Below are 16,062 nucleotides of genomic sequence, written 5' to 3' on the forward strand. Positions count from 1 at the left end.
TATCACGATTCTTCAGTGACGTCGTGCATTATGAATTACCTATTATAGATTGAATTAAATATATCTAATTTATTTTAATATTTTTATTCACCATTGGAAATTGCCATTTAGCATAACTAATTAGTAATTAGTGTAATCACTATTCATCAGTTTACAATGTAATAGTTAATAATATTAAAGGTAGTATCACACTATCAAGTAATACATAGGTTATAGGTATAAGTCATAACATTATTATAATAACCTATTGAATATTACTTATATTATATTATAGGTATTTTATACTAATATTGATTGTTGACTAAAGATAAATGTATGTTAACATAGGTCTAAAAAATATGAAATCTCAAGTATTGTACTTATTTGAACTATTTTTAAGTGGTATTAAAAGTTTAAGATATGAAAAACTAACTTATTTATCTTTAATAATATTAAGTTTTGTTAATTATATTACTTGTATTGCGAATTCTAAAGTACCTACCTATAACCGAATTATAATATAATTTACAATTATAATAATCTCGTGTAAAAAATTTTATTTAGGTTTAAATAAGTCACCGAGCAGTAGATATGTATATATTACCTATATATACAATCTTAAGTGTAAAACCAATATTATTAATCGTTATAATATTTTAAGTATGTTACTTATTAGTTTTTTTTAATGATTTACATTTTAGTTTCTGAGTGGACTAAGTGGAGCAATGAATGTATTTATTTTACAATAATGTGTTTATTTTGTATTTTTGTGTATATGTATACACGTTTTAAAATTCCCAATACATTTTTTATAATCACGAAAAAAAACAAAAAAAATTTAAGGAACCAGGGGTTTTTCTAATCCAATTTTCGACAAAATTAATTTTGTATTTTTGGTGTAACGACTGTAACGAATAATCGTCAATACTTAACATTTTTATATTATCGTTTTTTATTAAATTTACTATTTTTAAAATATTTTGAATAGTTTTGTACAATTTTTAATCTTCTTCTTCTTTTCTACTCAATCCTGAGATTGGTTTGTAGTAATTATTCATTCTTCCCTATTGGCTATTGCTCGCCTTCCTCTTAGTCTCTTCGTAAGAATTACACTCTTGGACCTTTATTATTTGTTGCATATACTCCATTCGTGCAGGTCTTTCTCAAGCATTTTTACCTTCTACGCAGCCTTCTATAATTTTTAGGCATAAGAAGTTTTAATTTTTTATGTTTTTTTTTTAGAAATATCAGCTAAAAATAAATGCTGGTAATAATACAATAAGCAATCTTAAATTTTAAATTCAGTTGATTAATTATTATTTTTATTTTTATATAAGTGATGTCAGTGGTGATCGCAACCAATCCGGTACCAACTTAATTTCCCAGATGGATTATATTGCAAGATTTATTAAATTCGAAGTTTTTTTAAAATCACCTTTAAGCGATTTTTAAAGGATTTTCCCCATGGGGAATTGGGGACTAACTAGTAACTATTGATATTATCTCGGCCTCAAAAAGCATTATATTTTAAAATAAATATTTTTAAGAAGAGCCTTTGAAAGAGTTCACTTATTATTTGAAAATTTAAAATTTCCATAAATTATTTTTTTTTTATCTTGATGTATAATTTTTCTTTCAAGTTCTTTCACGTGTACCTAGTCTTTAAACATTTTCCAAATAACAAAATTGTCTTTCTGTTCTTATATTAAATACTCATTACAGGAACTATTATGTTTTTCAACTGCCATGATCAAAAACATAGAATAAAAAATATTAAATACCGCTTAAAAGAACAATTTTTTTTAATCACTGTTGCAAAAGAAAAAGAAAGCGGGCTTCTTTACGAACGCAGTTATAATATAATGAAGCAAAAAACAACACATGACTTTAGTTTTAACTTATAACTATGTATACATTATTTTTACAAAATAAATTAAAAATACAATATAATATTACATACAATGATAAATTAGGTGGGTATATTTTGTTTTATAAATCATGTCGCGCTCACTAGACTATTAATCGAATAGTTTGAATAAAATTTAATAAAATTTGGATAGCGGGTATGCCATAGGCAACTTATTATACGAATCGGTTATCAAGATTTCCTTATCAATGGCATGGTTAATTGCTAACTTCATGCTATACATTTTATCCCACAACTGCATACGGTTCAGTGATATAATCACGGTTGTATATACCGTGTATAATGTAATAATTAAAAAATAAAACTGTTATCATAATATGATTTTGTATACACTATAATATGGGCACCCGATTGTATTTGTAATACATTGGTGCTTTGGTGCTTTTTAACATGGTAATTTGTAAGTATTGGATATTTAAATTTTCCATTTCGTTCTTTTTTTATAATCGATGTTAAATATTTATTTAATTCTTATATTTTTATTATTTTTATTTTAGAACGTGTAGTTAATTTTATCAATATGGATTCCATCTCAACATCAGTTCCACCAGATATTCCAAACTCCGATGACAGTAACTATAAATATATAGATGGAGTATGTTTTTACACAGATCCAAGTACTAAAAAAGAATATACTTGGAATAAGGAAAAAAAAACTTGGGCTGAAAAAGGCTTTGAAAACTATGAATATGATGAAATTTTTAAAACATACAAATATACTGATAAACAAACAAGTAATTATGTTCTGTATAAATATTAAGAAATAAATGAAGTTTACAAATTACTATTTCAAAACCTTTAAATTTTAAATTGTCATTAAATAACATGAAATAATTTAAATAACTTCAAATTCAATATCTAAACAAAAATTTGTTGTTGTTTTTGTCAATTACAAAAAGAGATATACACAGTAAATTACATGTATCCCGCTACTTTAACTATTATTTAATTTCACAGGTAAAATAATTTAATGATTATTTATTGATAAATTATTATTTTAGATGTTTCTTATTTGTGGGATCTAAAGTCTAATAAATGGGAAGTTCAACATAAAGAAACTATAAGTTTGGTTGAAGAAAAAACCTTTGATGATATTAATGACGGAGAAGAATTTGATGATGATGATGAAAAAGGAAGAATTCAGCGTACAGAAAAGCGGCAAGATATGAGCAAAGGAAAGTATGGGCATGATGGTATAACCCAAACTTATACTGATCCAGCTGATGGAACAGTTTATATTTGGGATAGAGAGAAAAATGCTTGGTTTCCTAAGGTACATTATAATGATTATTATTTTAACTACATTGCGTATTCTTGTGAGCTCTAATTGGCTAAATTTAGTGACATAACATACATTTTAATTTGGTTTATATGTTTAAAATGTATTGAATATAGACTTGTGAGGGACTCCACATCATTCTCAAACCACTAAATGGCTAAATTATTTTCTAAAAAATCTATAATACAACTCCTAGATAAGCTTTTCTTATAAGACTCTCATTTGTACCGATAATGAAATAGTTATAATATACTAGATATAACCAGACTAAAGAGTATGAATAATCGAATCAGCACAATTAATGGATCTATAGAGAGGCTTGTATAATAATAATTGACGATTTAATCAATAAGAAAACATTAAGATTTATTGAAATGTCTACTTATTTATAAAAGAATAAAAGATCTAATGATTATTAGATTATTATTTATTAGGTAGGTTTAAAAAATGTAAATGCTAAAACTCATAAAAAAAATAGTTTAATCCATTTACGGTATTATAATTTTAAATAATAAATTATTAAAAGAATTGCCCTTTGAAATGTACAAATTATAATTATTAAATAAATATTAAATAAATTCCTAAAAAATAAATTGTAAAATCAATTCATTCATTAAATTTATCAGAATCTAAAATAAGATGTTATTGATAACTGCAATGTGAATAAATTATAAGAATTGTAAATAGTTGTGTATATTTAACATTTATTAAAATTTTGATAAATTGTAGTATTTAATATTGTGTTAGATTGATGATGACTTTATGGCCCATTATCAACTCAGTTATGGATTTAATTCAAATGATAATTCTGCTATAAGCATAAATAGTACGGACACGTTGAAAACAAATACTATTGGAGCTCAGAGTAAAGAAAATAAATCTGAATCTACCTTGAATACTTCTGGTGTAAAACCTGAATCTGAAAAAAGGAAACTCCCGCAACCTTCTGAACCAAGTAAATTAATACTTTTTTTTTAAAATTTCATGAAAATGATTTTTTTTTAACTAATTTGTAGATTGGTTTGAGATTGACGAAGAGCATAATACAAAAGTATATGTCTCAAATTTGCCATTAGATATAACTGAACAGGAATTTATTGATTTAATGCAAAAATGTGGATTGATCATGAAAGATATCGACAGTGGTCAAATGAAAATTAAGCTTTATACTGAGCGAGGCACAGACATTCTTAAAGGAGACGCTCTATGCACATACATAAAGGTATTATAAGTATTTGTTATAATAATAGTACTAATAATATGATTGCAAATTTAATCATTTATATATTTTAATAAACTCAATAATTTATTTTAAATTTATAATATTAAAATTGGTTCTTTTATATATTGCTATTTTTGTAATTTTTAAGCATTGATTAATTTTTTTTTTTTAGCTAAAAGTTAAAATACATATATTTGTTTAGTTCTTTTTTATTGGTTATTAAATCTATACAACTTTATTTAAATGCATTGTACACATTATTTGTACTTAAGGATTAGCTTATTAGTATTTTATTGATTAATTTACTTAGCTACAAAATTATGTCCAATATTTTAAGGTTATTGTTTTATTATTGAAGACATAAATTTTATATCCTAGTGTTATTGAAGCACTATTAATATACTACTTGATGGTTTTTTACATCTTAAGAAATGTTATTGGGATCATAGGTATTAAAATATTATATTATTTTTGTATTTAACTATGTAACTTATTAATACTTTATTGAATTTTATAAATTATAAATTATAATTATCAGGTCAGTAAATATTTGATAACTTCCTAGCAAAAGCTGATATTAAAACTACTTAGATTTGTGCTCTATACTTATTAGGTTCTAATAATTTGTATTACATTCTGTTTATATTTATTTTTTCTTGAAATTAAGTTTTGATTTCATACACTGACTTACAATGTTAGTATATAATTTTAAAATTTGTTAAATAATAGTTGTATAACTTTAGGTATAAATAGGAAATATTTCAAATATTCTTAAATCATTTAATAATATGTATCAATTAGGTTTAAAATGTTATTATATTTTTGTTTTAATGAATATTCAATTTGCTCTTAAACTGTAATGTTTATACATTCTGGTTGAGGTTTTGCTTCACATATAAAGTTTTTTTTTTGTAAGCAACTTTGTGCATTCCATTTATAATCATTATTTGGATTTAGTGATAAACACTGCCATTGATCATTTCTATCATTGTCTAAATGTTGTATTGTTTCAAATCTATTGTATCGAATTTTACGTCCTGATGTGGCCCATTTCCATTGGTCTTGGCTCCAATCATAAATGCCACCTATCCATCTTTCTTTTGTTTCTAAATTAACCAATATAAAAATGTTGAAATTAGTTTGAATTAAAATTTAAAATAATTTTAAAGTTTGTTTCTTTATTTTCATATATAATACTATTTCAGTGTTTAACTTTAATTCAGTTTAATTAATAGCGTGTAAAAGAAATAACTGACAATTATGATAAACTAATTACTTAATAATTAATAACCGAGGAAGAGCGTAAATTAGGTGCAAATAGCTTATATCTAAATATCTAATATTATTAATTTATCAATCAATAAAATGAAAACCAGTTTATTATCTAGATGTATTCATTATCTAATTCATTTTTATAACCATGCCCTTATAATATTATATATATTTCATATTTTTTGCTATTAACAGAGTTATTGCATATTATAATAAGATAACTACAGTTTAATATATATAGTCTACCCTATTAAGCTTTATACTGCAGTATTATTTTGTTATTATTAGTGATGGGTCGAACTCTGATTTTTTAAATCGAACCGAACTTGAACCGAACTTTAAATTATTTTTTCGAACTCGAACCGAACCGAACCTTCATATTTTCTACCGAACCGAACCGAAACGAACCTAGAATCATTTTAAGTCGAACTCGAACTTGAGCTCAATATTTTTTATCATTATTATTATAAATGATACATAAGGTGCCTGTTACAGTTTATAACTTTCTATCGCCAATAGTCTAATTATTTCTATTTTTTTAAAATAAATTTTGAAGAATTGTACAAATATTTGGTCTCTGAACTATCGTGGTCAGTAAGTCAGGTTCGACAAATATTTTCAAGTTCGATTTTCGAACAGTCAAAGATGTTTGATAGTTCGGTTCGAATTTTTTTCGTGCCGAGTTCGAATTTCGAATCGAACCGAACATCAAGGGTTCGGTTCGGTTCGGTTCGAGATTCGAACAGTTCGACCCATCACTAGTTATTATATATTGGTATATACTGTATATTCTATAATAATAGTAAACATGCATAGTTATCATTAAGACAAGTTACATCAATTCATATATTTTGATACAATTCTCACAATGCAGCAGCATTGTTATTTAATGTTTATGTATAGTTCCAGTCTATGAATATAATGTTCATAATACAAATTACGGTATATTTAATACTGCCCATTCCTAGTAATAATAAATATTTCTTGTTCTTATTAAAAATTAAAAAATATCAATAAATAAATAAACTGATTAGAATAAAAGTTATTATACCAGTTAGTAGTTCTTTCTGTAAAACACTGTATAATAATACTATATAGCAAACTAACCTGGCTTTTCATAGGATAAATGTTATTATGAATATTATGTGTTGACATTATAACCTATTTATGTGATGTATAAGCATAATATTATACTTAACTTAATTTTTATTTAATAGTCAGCCTTTCTTATTTAGTAAAAAATAGGATTCGGAAATTATGGTATTTGCATGTTTTTAAGGGTTATTAGATGTATTGCTTAGTAAGCTAGGAATTACACTATGAAACACTGAAAAAAAATCGATTGTGTATATTTTTTGGTTTTTTATTTTTAAGAGTATACTTTTTTATTTTACAAATTTTTTAGAGTATTTTTGATGATTAATGATAAAACATTTATAAATTTGTAAATAATATAAATATTAATTTTGAGAGATCTCAGTTTTCACTACATATTATATATTTTTTTTTAAATTCTTAATTAGTATAATAAAAAAATGATATATCTATATATATTATTTGCTCCGTGTAATGATTGATTTCCAATTTATGTAACTTACAACATTTTTATGTTTACTATTATAATTAGAACAATTAAAAAATATATATATTGTTAAAGCTATTTATTATTTATTATTAAAGTTATTTTAGAATTGTCTTGAATAGTCTATTTAAATAAAATTAAACTAATAAATAATAAATTAATTAATAAATTCATATTATTGTATAATATATAGAGAAAATACAGATTATTTTGTTGATATATTGAGTAGTACTATAGGTAATGACAGTAATGTACAAGTACTTTAGTTTCTGAAAATTACATACCTATTTATATTTGGTATTTAAAAATATTGAAACATAATTATTTATTTGTATTACTGATGGTGGTAACTACATAATAGGTTAAAAATAATTACCATTTCTTCTATATTTTAAAAACTTTCGAATATTATGATCCTCCACTTCTTTAGCAAGCACAACAAGTTTACTTCCTTTTGCCAAATATTTGCATTCAAAAAAAGCTTCTTGCCACGTTACAGTTTCTTTACTTAAATAATAACAGTTACTTCCAAATTTTGAAAATCCGTTTTGACAATTGTACACCAATTTTGATTCACACATATAACATGCAACTGTAAAAAAAATTAAATGTATCCTTGTTATGAAAAATATGTCAATTGTTTTTATTTTATTTGAACCTACCAATTATTATTAAATAAAGAAAAACAATTTTTAACTCGGTTAATATTTTAAAATTCATTTTTAGTTTGAAAAAAAGTAAAAAATAAATTTTAAGAAACGTTGTTCTTTACGAGATCAGTTACACTTTAATACTAAAATATTTCTATGGACTTCCCAGTATTACGGTTTTTTATTCATTATTCAACCTTCGGGCGTGTTTAGATCATCCAGCCAATTAAATTATAAAACATCGCGCTATGAATTTCAGTAAATATTGAGACTTATATTTAAAAAAAAAATAATAATACTTATAAACTAGTTATGTTTGGTAGATACTGAAACTTATATAATTATGTTTATTTTATATTTTTAATTAGTGGTAATTTCTATTACATGTCTCATACGTATCTGTCAATGGCAGATCTAGTATATTTTTTACCCGGGGCAAAGTATAAAATTAGCGCTCTCATATAATTCATCCTCCCTCTATTATGTCTATAATTATTGATATATTAACTTATTATTTAGTAATTTGGCGCCCTCCGATCAAGACTTCCTGGGCAAGTGTCCTGGTTTGCTCCCCTCTTTAGATCCAGCCCCGTATATTGTATTTTTATAGATTAAGTCTCTATGTTCTAAGATTTGGAAATATTTTTTGTATTTTCGAAATTTTTGTTTTTTTTTTTTTTATAAAAAATTTAAATTTAGATGTGTTTATACAAAATCATGATGTCAATTTCTTATAACAACCTACAATTTCTTACCTAGGATTAAATTAACTGTTCTTCTTTATTTATATACCTTTTAACTATTATTTTTATCTTTAACTTGTTATTATATGTTAATTTAATTAATCAACTTAATTAAATTTAAATACACTATTTTTGTAAATGCTGATTGATATAATTTTATTCATAAAAAAAAAAGTGAAGTAGAACAGAAGCCAGCATCTTATATTTTAAATTTATTATCAGACTAATTTAAAATTTTAAGCACTTGTAGGTACGCATTTTTTTCATATAAAAATATATATCGCATATTAAATAAATCCATAAAAAAATTAATGGTTAACGATTGTAGTAGGTATTATTTTTTATGCTCTTATAACTATAGATATTTATTAATTTTTATAACATGACATTGAAAATAGTTGTTTTATTTTTTTAAACTATAATTAGTCATTATTTCATCGATACAAATATTCAATATCATCGAATTTTTACTATAAAAAAATAATATCTTAAACATATTATTACATGTACTTCACTTAACTAACTATTATTTATAATGTTTAAGTTGAAAAAGTAATCTGTTTTTAATTTTTCTTATTCAAATTGTATTACAGATTAAATCGAATATCGATTGCAGAGCCGTGCCATTAAGATTTGGCGCCCAGGGCAAAATTAAAAATATTCGCCCCCTATTTTATTTATCATTATCCGTTTCAATTTTTTTGGCACCCTTTTAAACCAGCCGCCCGGGGCGCATGCCCCTAGCCCCCCCCTCCCCACGGCACGGCTCTGATCGATTGTACCATCCTATTTTATAAATTTAAAATAACATTTTTTTGTTTTTTATTTTTAGTTTTACAATTACTTGCGTAATTGCTAAATATATTTTTATTATTATACCGTTGGTCTTTATTCATAGAAAGGTTCCTACATATTATATTACTTATGTAAATATGTTATAATATTAAATGTTTAATATTTACCAATATTACCAATAACAGTCGCTTTAGATTCTCAGACATTTTCCCCCAAGACACTCCTAAAAAAAAACCAATATAATTTGCATGTTAACGCCCTTCCTGAAATAATTATTATCATTAAAAACTATACATTGTTAAACTGTTTTAATCTAAATTACCACTCCTCAAAAGCTTTTGTGTTCATTGTTATTTCGTACCTTGCTATTAAAATGTAAAAGTTATTATTGCATTTGCGCAAATAATGGAATTTATATTTAAATTATGTGAGGCGCAAACATTAAAATACTGTAAAAACCAAGTTGAATATTGATGATTACGTTAATATAGGTTTTGATAAAGATTTGCCATACGTTTTAGAGGTACTTTAGAAAAACTTGATGATTCCGCCTATGTACAATTTTATAAATCTCAAATGTTCTTTTATCGATTAATTTTATTTCGAAAAAAAAGTAATAAGTGATTTAAGTATCTGAATTTTATTATTTTTATTTAGCAATTAATTTTATTTTCAAATTATTCTACACATTTTACAGTATTAATAGTAAATAGTATTATACGTATACTTATACACTATGCTACGCCATTACTCTTGAACTACAGATGCCAATGAGTAGGAATTAGTGACTTCAATATCAAAAGTATAATAATGTCAATGCAATCAGTAATTATTAAGTTAATGTATTTTCCAGATAATAATATGATATAGATAATATACGTCATATACCTAGTCAAGACCCAACTTATCTATTACCTTGTTTTCCCTGAGACAGTGAGACTCAATTTACTGCTTTTAAAATGTACACAAATTATCGCAAACCCAATTTACCTAACCCGTTTCTTGTCCCGAATTAATTGGGTAGGTTGTGTAGAACAGACTGATGGACAAAGAATTGTACATTGCTTGTTTCGTTTCGTTCATCAGTTCATCACTTCTGAGCTTTATAGAGTGATTGTCTGGATGTACAAATAATTTGTACTGTACAATGTCAATATGTGATGTGTTAATGTATTCCATAGCCTATATAAGTATAGAGAGTATACCCATGACCATATTTAGGTTTATTGGTGTCTTAACAAATCATAGTTATTGCGTCCCTCTACCCAAAAACAAATTAGACATTTTTAGTTCTGTTTTTAGCCATAATTTTGAATTACATAATTGATCACTTAATGCTGACTACTTTTCGTTTTTTTTTCAAAAGCCCGAATTGGTTTTATGAAGTCATTTTATTTTTATTCTATCGTAGCTATTGAAAATAAAATGTTTTTATGTTTATAATATTATAATTGTTATTGCATCAATTGAAACATCTTGGAAATTATTATTACTACATAGCAATTAATGTATATATATATTTGTTTAACATGTAATCATGGGTGTGTGAGTGACGATGAGCGTGTCTTATAAAATATATAGTTATACTTTATATTCGTACCTATATACACATATAGTTGTGACTCGTGACTCGTGTATAAAATAGGATAAAATATATCGGTACACATTTTTTTTACTTTTAAAGTTTTAAATTGTAACTTCACACAACAAATACACTTATGTCATATACATTTGAGTTTTAGAAATAATGAGTATGCATATGTCCTAGAATTCACCTGTGTGGCCGAGTCTACGGGGGTGGGGGATTTATCGCCCCTTGGATCCGCGCCTGGGTACTATTAATTGGTATTATACATTATAAATTGTGAATAGTTACAGACTTACGGACTACGGTAATAAATAACAATGTAGTGTTAAAAATTTAAAAAAATGTGCACTTGCACGAATACGTAAATATTTTAAACCAGCGGTTCTCAAACTGTGGTACGCGTACCACTAGTGGTACTCGAAAGACTTCATGGTGGTACGCGGAGGGCCGTTTTTGGATAATAAACCCATTCAATTATTTCTTCCAATTCATATCTTATTTTAAAAAATTAATAAATAAAAAATAATTATACTGCAGTTGTAGTATTTTACTGATTTATTATTTAAAATAAATGTATTTAACTATACAATTTGGAATTTGGATCGTTCTATTTTTAATCATTAGTGGTACGCGACTGATTGATAATATAGTTAAGTGGTACGTAAAAAAAAAAGTTTGAGAACCGCTGTTTTAAACCTTTAATAAGTAAATGTTATACCACTAATACTTATCAATTAGTAGTACCTATATACATATTACGATGAAATAAATTATCATATTATAATTCAGTGGAGTTCTATTTTTGTGATGAGGGAAAACTCGTGTTGTAATAAATTGGCACGTTCTTGTATTCAGCTTTATCTCAGCTTTCAAAACAACAGAATTTTAATTATTAACTTTTTAAGTATTTACCTAATTTGAAAGTTTCCCCGTTAAGTCTATTTGAAGATAAGTTATGAGTAATAACATATTACATTATTACAGGCTACGTAGAATGTATATAGGATGACAAGGACGATTTTTTTCTTATATTTTATTTAGGACCTCATTGGTACGTCTAAGCCTTAGACTCTAAGGTTTACCGTCTACAATAAATATTTCTATCAATCATCCATCAATATATGCATGGTATGAGGTAATGAGGTTATGCTCTATGTTAGACTAGTTCTTATGTTAGTCATAATTCATACATCATGAGTTATTACGTTTATACACGATGGCATCATAGGCGTCCATTACCTATTGAGTATTGACAGAAAATAATATGTCAAATCCATCAAGTCGACCTTATACATTTTAAATTCCAATGACGTTATTTATAAATTATAAGTTATAGAATTATATATAGAACAAAAACACGTTATTCAACTATTAAATAAAAGTGGATTTTACGATTATGATTTTTACTGTTATTATCTGTTTTTATTTTTAGAAAGAATCAGTAGATCTAGCATTAAAGCTGTTAGATGGTTACATATTTCGCGAAAAAGAGATCCATGTGGAAAAAGCAAAATTTACAATGCGTGGAGAAAAATATGACCCATCATTAAAACCAAAAAAGAAAAAACGAAAAGATAAAGAAAAGATAAAAAAAATTCAAGAAAAGTAATTTTTCAATTTCACTATTATAAACAATAATCTAGTATAAATGATATATTATGTTCGTATAATAAATTATCTGTTTTCCTTAAGGCTATTTGATTGGAGGCCTGATAAAATTATCGGTGGAAGAGGAAAACATGAAAATGTTGTAATTGTTAAAAATCTATTCGAAAAAGAAACATTTGACAATGATGTCTCATTACTCTTAGAATATCAAAGAGATCTCAGGGAAGAATGTTCAAAATGTGGCGTAGTGAAAAAAGTAGTTGTATATGATGTAAGTATACAATAATTTATGATAAATTACCAGTTTTTTTTAAATTAAATTCTTGTGAATACCTATTTTACATTGTTAACTCATCTCAAGTTTCAATATGAATTTAACTTAATATATTAATAATACTTCTATCAAACCTAAATTAAACATATGCATACTCTATTCATACATGATATATGATATATATTAAATAAAAAAAATAACATCGTAAAAGAGGATGTCTAAATGTATAGAAACTAGAAAGTAAATGTACTCTTTTTCGCACAGATGATTCGTCTATAGATAATAAGGTTTGAATGGTAAACATACATTTGGAATATTAAGTAAAAAATTTTTAGATGCATATGTCATTGGCTATTTAAGATCAAATAAATAAGACTGCTGAAATATTTTAAAACTTTTTAGGTTGTAGATATAATTCATAACTTTATACTATTTCTTTTTAAAGAGACATCCAGAGGGCGTTGCTCAGATTAATTTTAAGGAACCTGATGCAGCTGATGCTTGTGTGCAACTATTAAATAATAGGTGGTTTGGTCAAAGAAAAATAACTGCTGAAACATGGGATGGAAAAACTAAATACAAGTGTGTATAATCAATTTAAATAATTAAAAACAGTTCATTTTTAATTATAATTTATATTTAAATATTTTTTTACTTTTTAGAGTCACTGAAACACCTGAAGAAACTGAAGAACGTTTAAAAAAATGGGAGACATATTTAATAGCCACTGGTAGTACTGAAAAGAACGATGCTCATGAATCTGATAGTGATTCAGTAAAAACAAAAAGTGGCGGAGAAAGTGATGATGAAATGCCATCAACTAATCAGACTATAAATAATGAAAATAAAGGTTTTTATATAATATTAAATAATATATAATTATTTATAGATAATAACAAATTTATGAGATAGTATTAAGGTAAAAAATAAAATAAAATATAATATATTAAAATAATTATTTAATTTACAGATGAGTCCAAGTCAAATTAGTCTTCTCCAGCAGGTATAGCATCTTCTAACCTTTTGTTGAACTTTATTCGCAATTCAGTGGCCAAATCACCTTTAAGTTGATCTTGCACAAACCAACAAGACACATCCATTTGTACCTAACACATAACAATCAATTATAATACTTTTAATTGTATTTTGTTTGTACAAAAATTATTTGAACATTAATAAAGATTGTAAGAACATACATTTTACTTTTATTTTAATACAAAAAAGCGTTAGAGAATAATATCAAAGACATATTTTTGTACAGAATAATAATAAAAAGAAAACTGTTTTGTATAATTATCTAATTCTAGTATAGACTATAGAATGACGTTTAGAAATGTGTCCTAAATAGATCCTAAGTTGCATTTTTCTCTGTTATAAAATTATTTTTGTGATATTGAACTTATAATTTAAAACAAGACATTTTTAATTTAATTACATTTCTTCAACTATCTTAAATAATAAATAAATATATTTAAATAAATGTTATTTTTGTCATAAAACTTAGCCTTCAAGAATCTAATCTGTGATAATATTGTATTTTATCACACATGCTTATTTTAAACATTATTTCATAAATACCATTTCACATGATCCTCTCAAGGCTCCACAAAGTATATTGCTATATTTGAGATTTTGATAGTTATCTGGTAGTTCCACAAACTCAGTTAGTGGATTAGTGTCAAATGTTAAGGAAAACTCATCTCCAGCAGCACTCCAATTAGTTAAAGCCGGAGTTATACCCAAATACATTTTAAATGCATACTAAAATAAAAAGATTATGATAAATTATGAACACTTCAAATTCTAGTAATTAGGAACAAAAACGTTTTATAATATATACACAATTCTAACCTGAATTTTATCTGCAGTTTCTCTTAAATCGTAACATCTTCCAGCATTAGTACGTGCTAAAAAATCTTCAACCATTCGTACTCCAATATTATAACCCATTCGATCTAACTGTTTATTTACATCCTCAACGTTTTCATAGTCTTTCATTAATTGCGACACTATGGCTCCATAAGTTAAAGTAAATAACTCGGAGTTCTGAAAATAATTTGTGAATTAATTGAAATAAATAGGATGTACTTACTATACAAAAATAAAAGAATTATAATACCTATCTATAATATTATTAAGTATAAATAAATAATATAATAATATATCTAAGATATATTTACTATCAGTGAAGTTTTCTGTGAAACATTTTATTTGTATGAGTACATTTAAAAAAAAAGTAATAAATATTTCTAAATCTCGAAAATGTATTATAAGATGGTAATATTGATTAAAATATATTTTATCAATATTATTAAAAAAAAAAAATCATAGAATAAGTCAAAAATAAATTTTAACAAGTAAAATAAAAACTGGGAAAGTCACTCGTCTGTATAATTGTAGGTAGTTTACTGTTATTGGGGTATATTGTTGTTGAATACATTCGATTTTAATGATGTTAGTTCAGTATGATGTTACTTGCTATGAAAATATTTGGTATTAAATGGAACAAATACTTACAACTTTCTTAACGTCTAATCTCGTGTTCTGTCGAGACATGGTCACTGTGGATAATCGTAGACAAGTTATAATTTTTCAAATACACACAAAATAAATATTGCAGTAACGTAGGGTAGAAAACTAAATATTCACAAATAACTTAAATTTTTCTTTAAAGATTAGAGAATCTCCTATCAGTTACTTATAAAAATTAGTTGATAATATGACCGATGATAAAAAGATAGTGGTATCTTAAATTGTGATATGGTTTAAAGACCTAAACAAAATCAAAAGATCCAAATTCTAAATTTGAAAATGAAAATTAGAATCTTTACAAACTGAAATATTAAATTGTATTCAGTATTTACTCATCATCGGCCATTTGATAGTATAATTCGACTAACTCGAGGTTCTGGACGGTCGTCATGAGAAAATGTAAAATATAAAATAATATTTTAAATTTGTATGGTCTGATAATCAAAAATTTTAAATCATTCACGTTTTTTTTTTTTAAATGCAATAAATACTTGATTTAAAATTATTTTAGAATAACCAATAAACTAAGTAAAGAAAATGTATTCCAATTTCCAATACTTTTTTTCCCAACAATCAAATATTGATTTCAAATTAATTTTTTTAAGTAAAAC

At 25.1% G+C, this 16,062-nt stretch overlaps 3 protein-coding genes across 4 annotated transcripts; 1 reads left to right on the forward strand and 2 right to left on the reverse strand.

Moving 5' to 3' along the window:
• Positions 1–2,161: 2,161 nt before the first annotated feature.
• LOC132930970 (HIV Tat-specific factor 1) lies at positions 2,162–14,114 on the forward strand. The gene is made up of 10 exons (XM_060997106.1): positions 2,162–2,306; positions 2,404–2,640; positions 2,908–3,179; positions 3,933–4,140; positions 4,202–4,407; positions 12,470–12,642; positions 12,730–12,916; positions 13,365–13,501; positions 13,582–13,769; positions 13,890–14,114. Exons 2-10 carry the CDS (start codon positions 2,427–2,429, stop codon positions 13,907–13,909), a joined length of 1,605 nt encoding a protein of 534 aa, XP_060853089.1. The 5' UTR covers positions 2,162–2,306; positions 2,404–2,426; the 3' UTR covers positions 13,910–14,114.
• LOC132930975 (lithostathine-2-like) lies at positions 5,205–9,679 on the reverse strand. Of its 2 annotated transcripts, none has more exons than XM_060997113.1 (3): positions 9,617–9,679; positions 7,638–7,853; positions 5,205–5,513 (listed from the first exon to the last, which is right to left on the reverse strand). In XM_060997113.1, the coding sequence occupies exons 2-3, from the start codon at positions 7,840–7,842 to the stop codon at positions 5,257–5,259; spliced, it is 462 nt and encodes a 153-aa protein (XP_060853096.1). In that variant the 5' UTR covers positions 7,843–7,853; positions 9,617–9,679; the 3' UTR covers positions 5,205–5,256. The 2 variants fall into 2 exon arrangements, with proteins under 2 accessions (XP_060853096.1, XP_060853095.1); XM_060997112.1 differs by lacking the exon at positions 9,617–9,679 and adding an exon at positions 7,924–8,143.
• LOC132930974 (trafficking protein particle complex subunit 3) lies at positions 13,834–15,923 on the reverse strand. The gene is made up of 4 exons (XM_060997110.1): positions 15,437–15,923; positions 14,771–14,965; positions 14,498–14,680; positions 13,834–14,025 (listed from the first exon to the last, which is right to left on the reverse strand). The coding sequence occupies exons 1-4, from the start codon at positions 15,473–15,475 to the stop codon at positions 13,906–13,908; spliced, it is 537 nt and encodes a 178-aa protein (XP_060853093.1). The 5' UTR covers positions 15,476–15,923; the 3' UTR covers positions 13,834–13,905.
• Between the last annotated feature and the right edge of the window lie 139 nt (positions 15,924–16,062).

This window comes from Rhopalosiphum padi, chromosome 4 (genome assembly GCF_020882245.1).
Source record: "Rhopalosiphum padi isolate XX-2018 chromosome 4, ASM2088224v1, whole genome shotgun sequence".
NCBI classification, from domain to species: domain Eukaryota; kingdom Metazoa; phylum Arthropoda; class Insecta; order Hemiptera; family Aphididae; genus Rhopalosiphum; species Rhopalosiphum padi.

What these genes read in the sequence shown, in the direction of transcription:
- LOC132930975 (XM_060997112.1), bottom strand. Translation starts at nt 7,981, where the DNA reads ATGAATTTTAAAATATTAACCGAGTTAAAAATTGTTTTTCTTTATTTA. An exon ending in TCTTTATTTAATAATAATTG is followed by an intron (nt 7,854 to 7,923) that starts GTAGGTTCAAAT and finishes TTTTTTTTACAG; the next exon opens with TTGCATGTTATATGTGTGAA. An exon ending in TTTAAAATATAGAAGAAATG is followed by an intron (nt 5,514 to 7,637) that starts GTAATTATTTTT and finishes TGGTTAATTTAG; the next exon opens with AAACAAAAGAAAGATGGATA.
- LOC132930970 (XM_060997106.1), top strand. Translation starts at nt 2,427, where the DNA reads ATGGATTCCATCTCAACATCAGTTCCACCAGATATTCCAAACTCCGAT. An exon ending in CCCGCAACCTTCTGAACCAA is followed by an intron (nt 4,141 to 4,201) that starts GTAAATTAATAC and finishes ACTAATTTGTAG; the next exon opens with ATTGGTTTGAGATTGACGAA. An exon ending in TATAAATAATGAAAATAAAG is followed by an intron (nt 13,770 to 13,889) that starts GTTTTTATATAA and finishes TTTAATTTACAG; the next exon opens with ATGAGTCCAAGTCAAATTAG.
- LOC132930974 (XM_060997110.1), bottom strand. Translation starts at nt 15,475, where the DNA reads ATGTCTCGACAGAACACGAGATTAGACGTTAAGAAAGTT. An exon ending in AAACTGCAGATAAAATTCAG is followed by an intron (nt 14,681 to 14,770) that starts GTTAGAATTGTG and finishes TTTTTATTTTAG; the next exon opens with TATGCATTTAAAATGTATTT. An exon ending in TGAGAGGATCATGTGAAATG is followed by an intron (nt 14,026 to 14,497) that starts GTATTTATGAAA and finishes GTTATGTGTTAG; the next exon opens with GTACAAATGGATGTGTCTTG.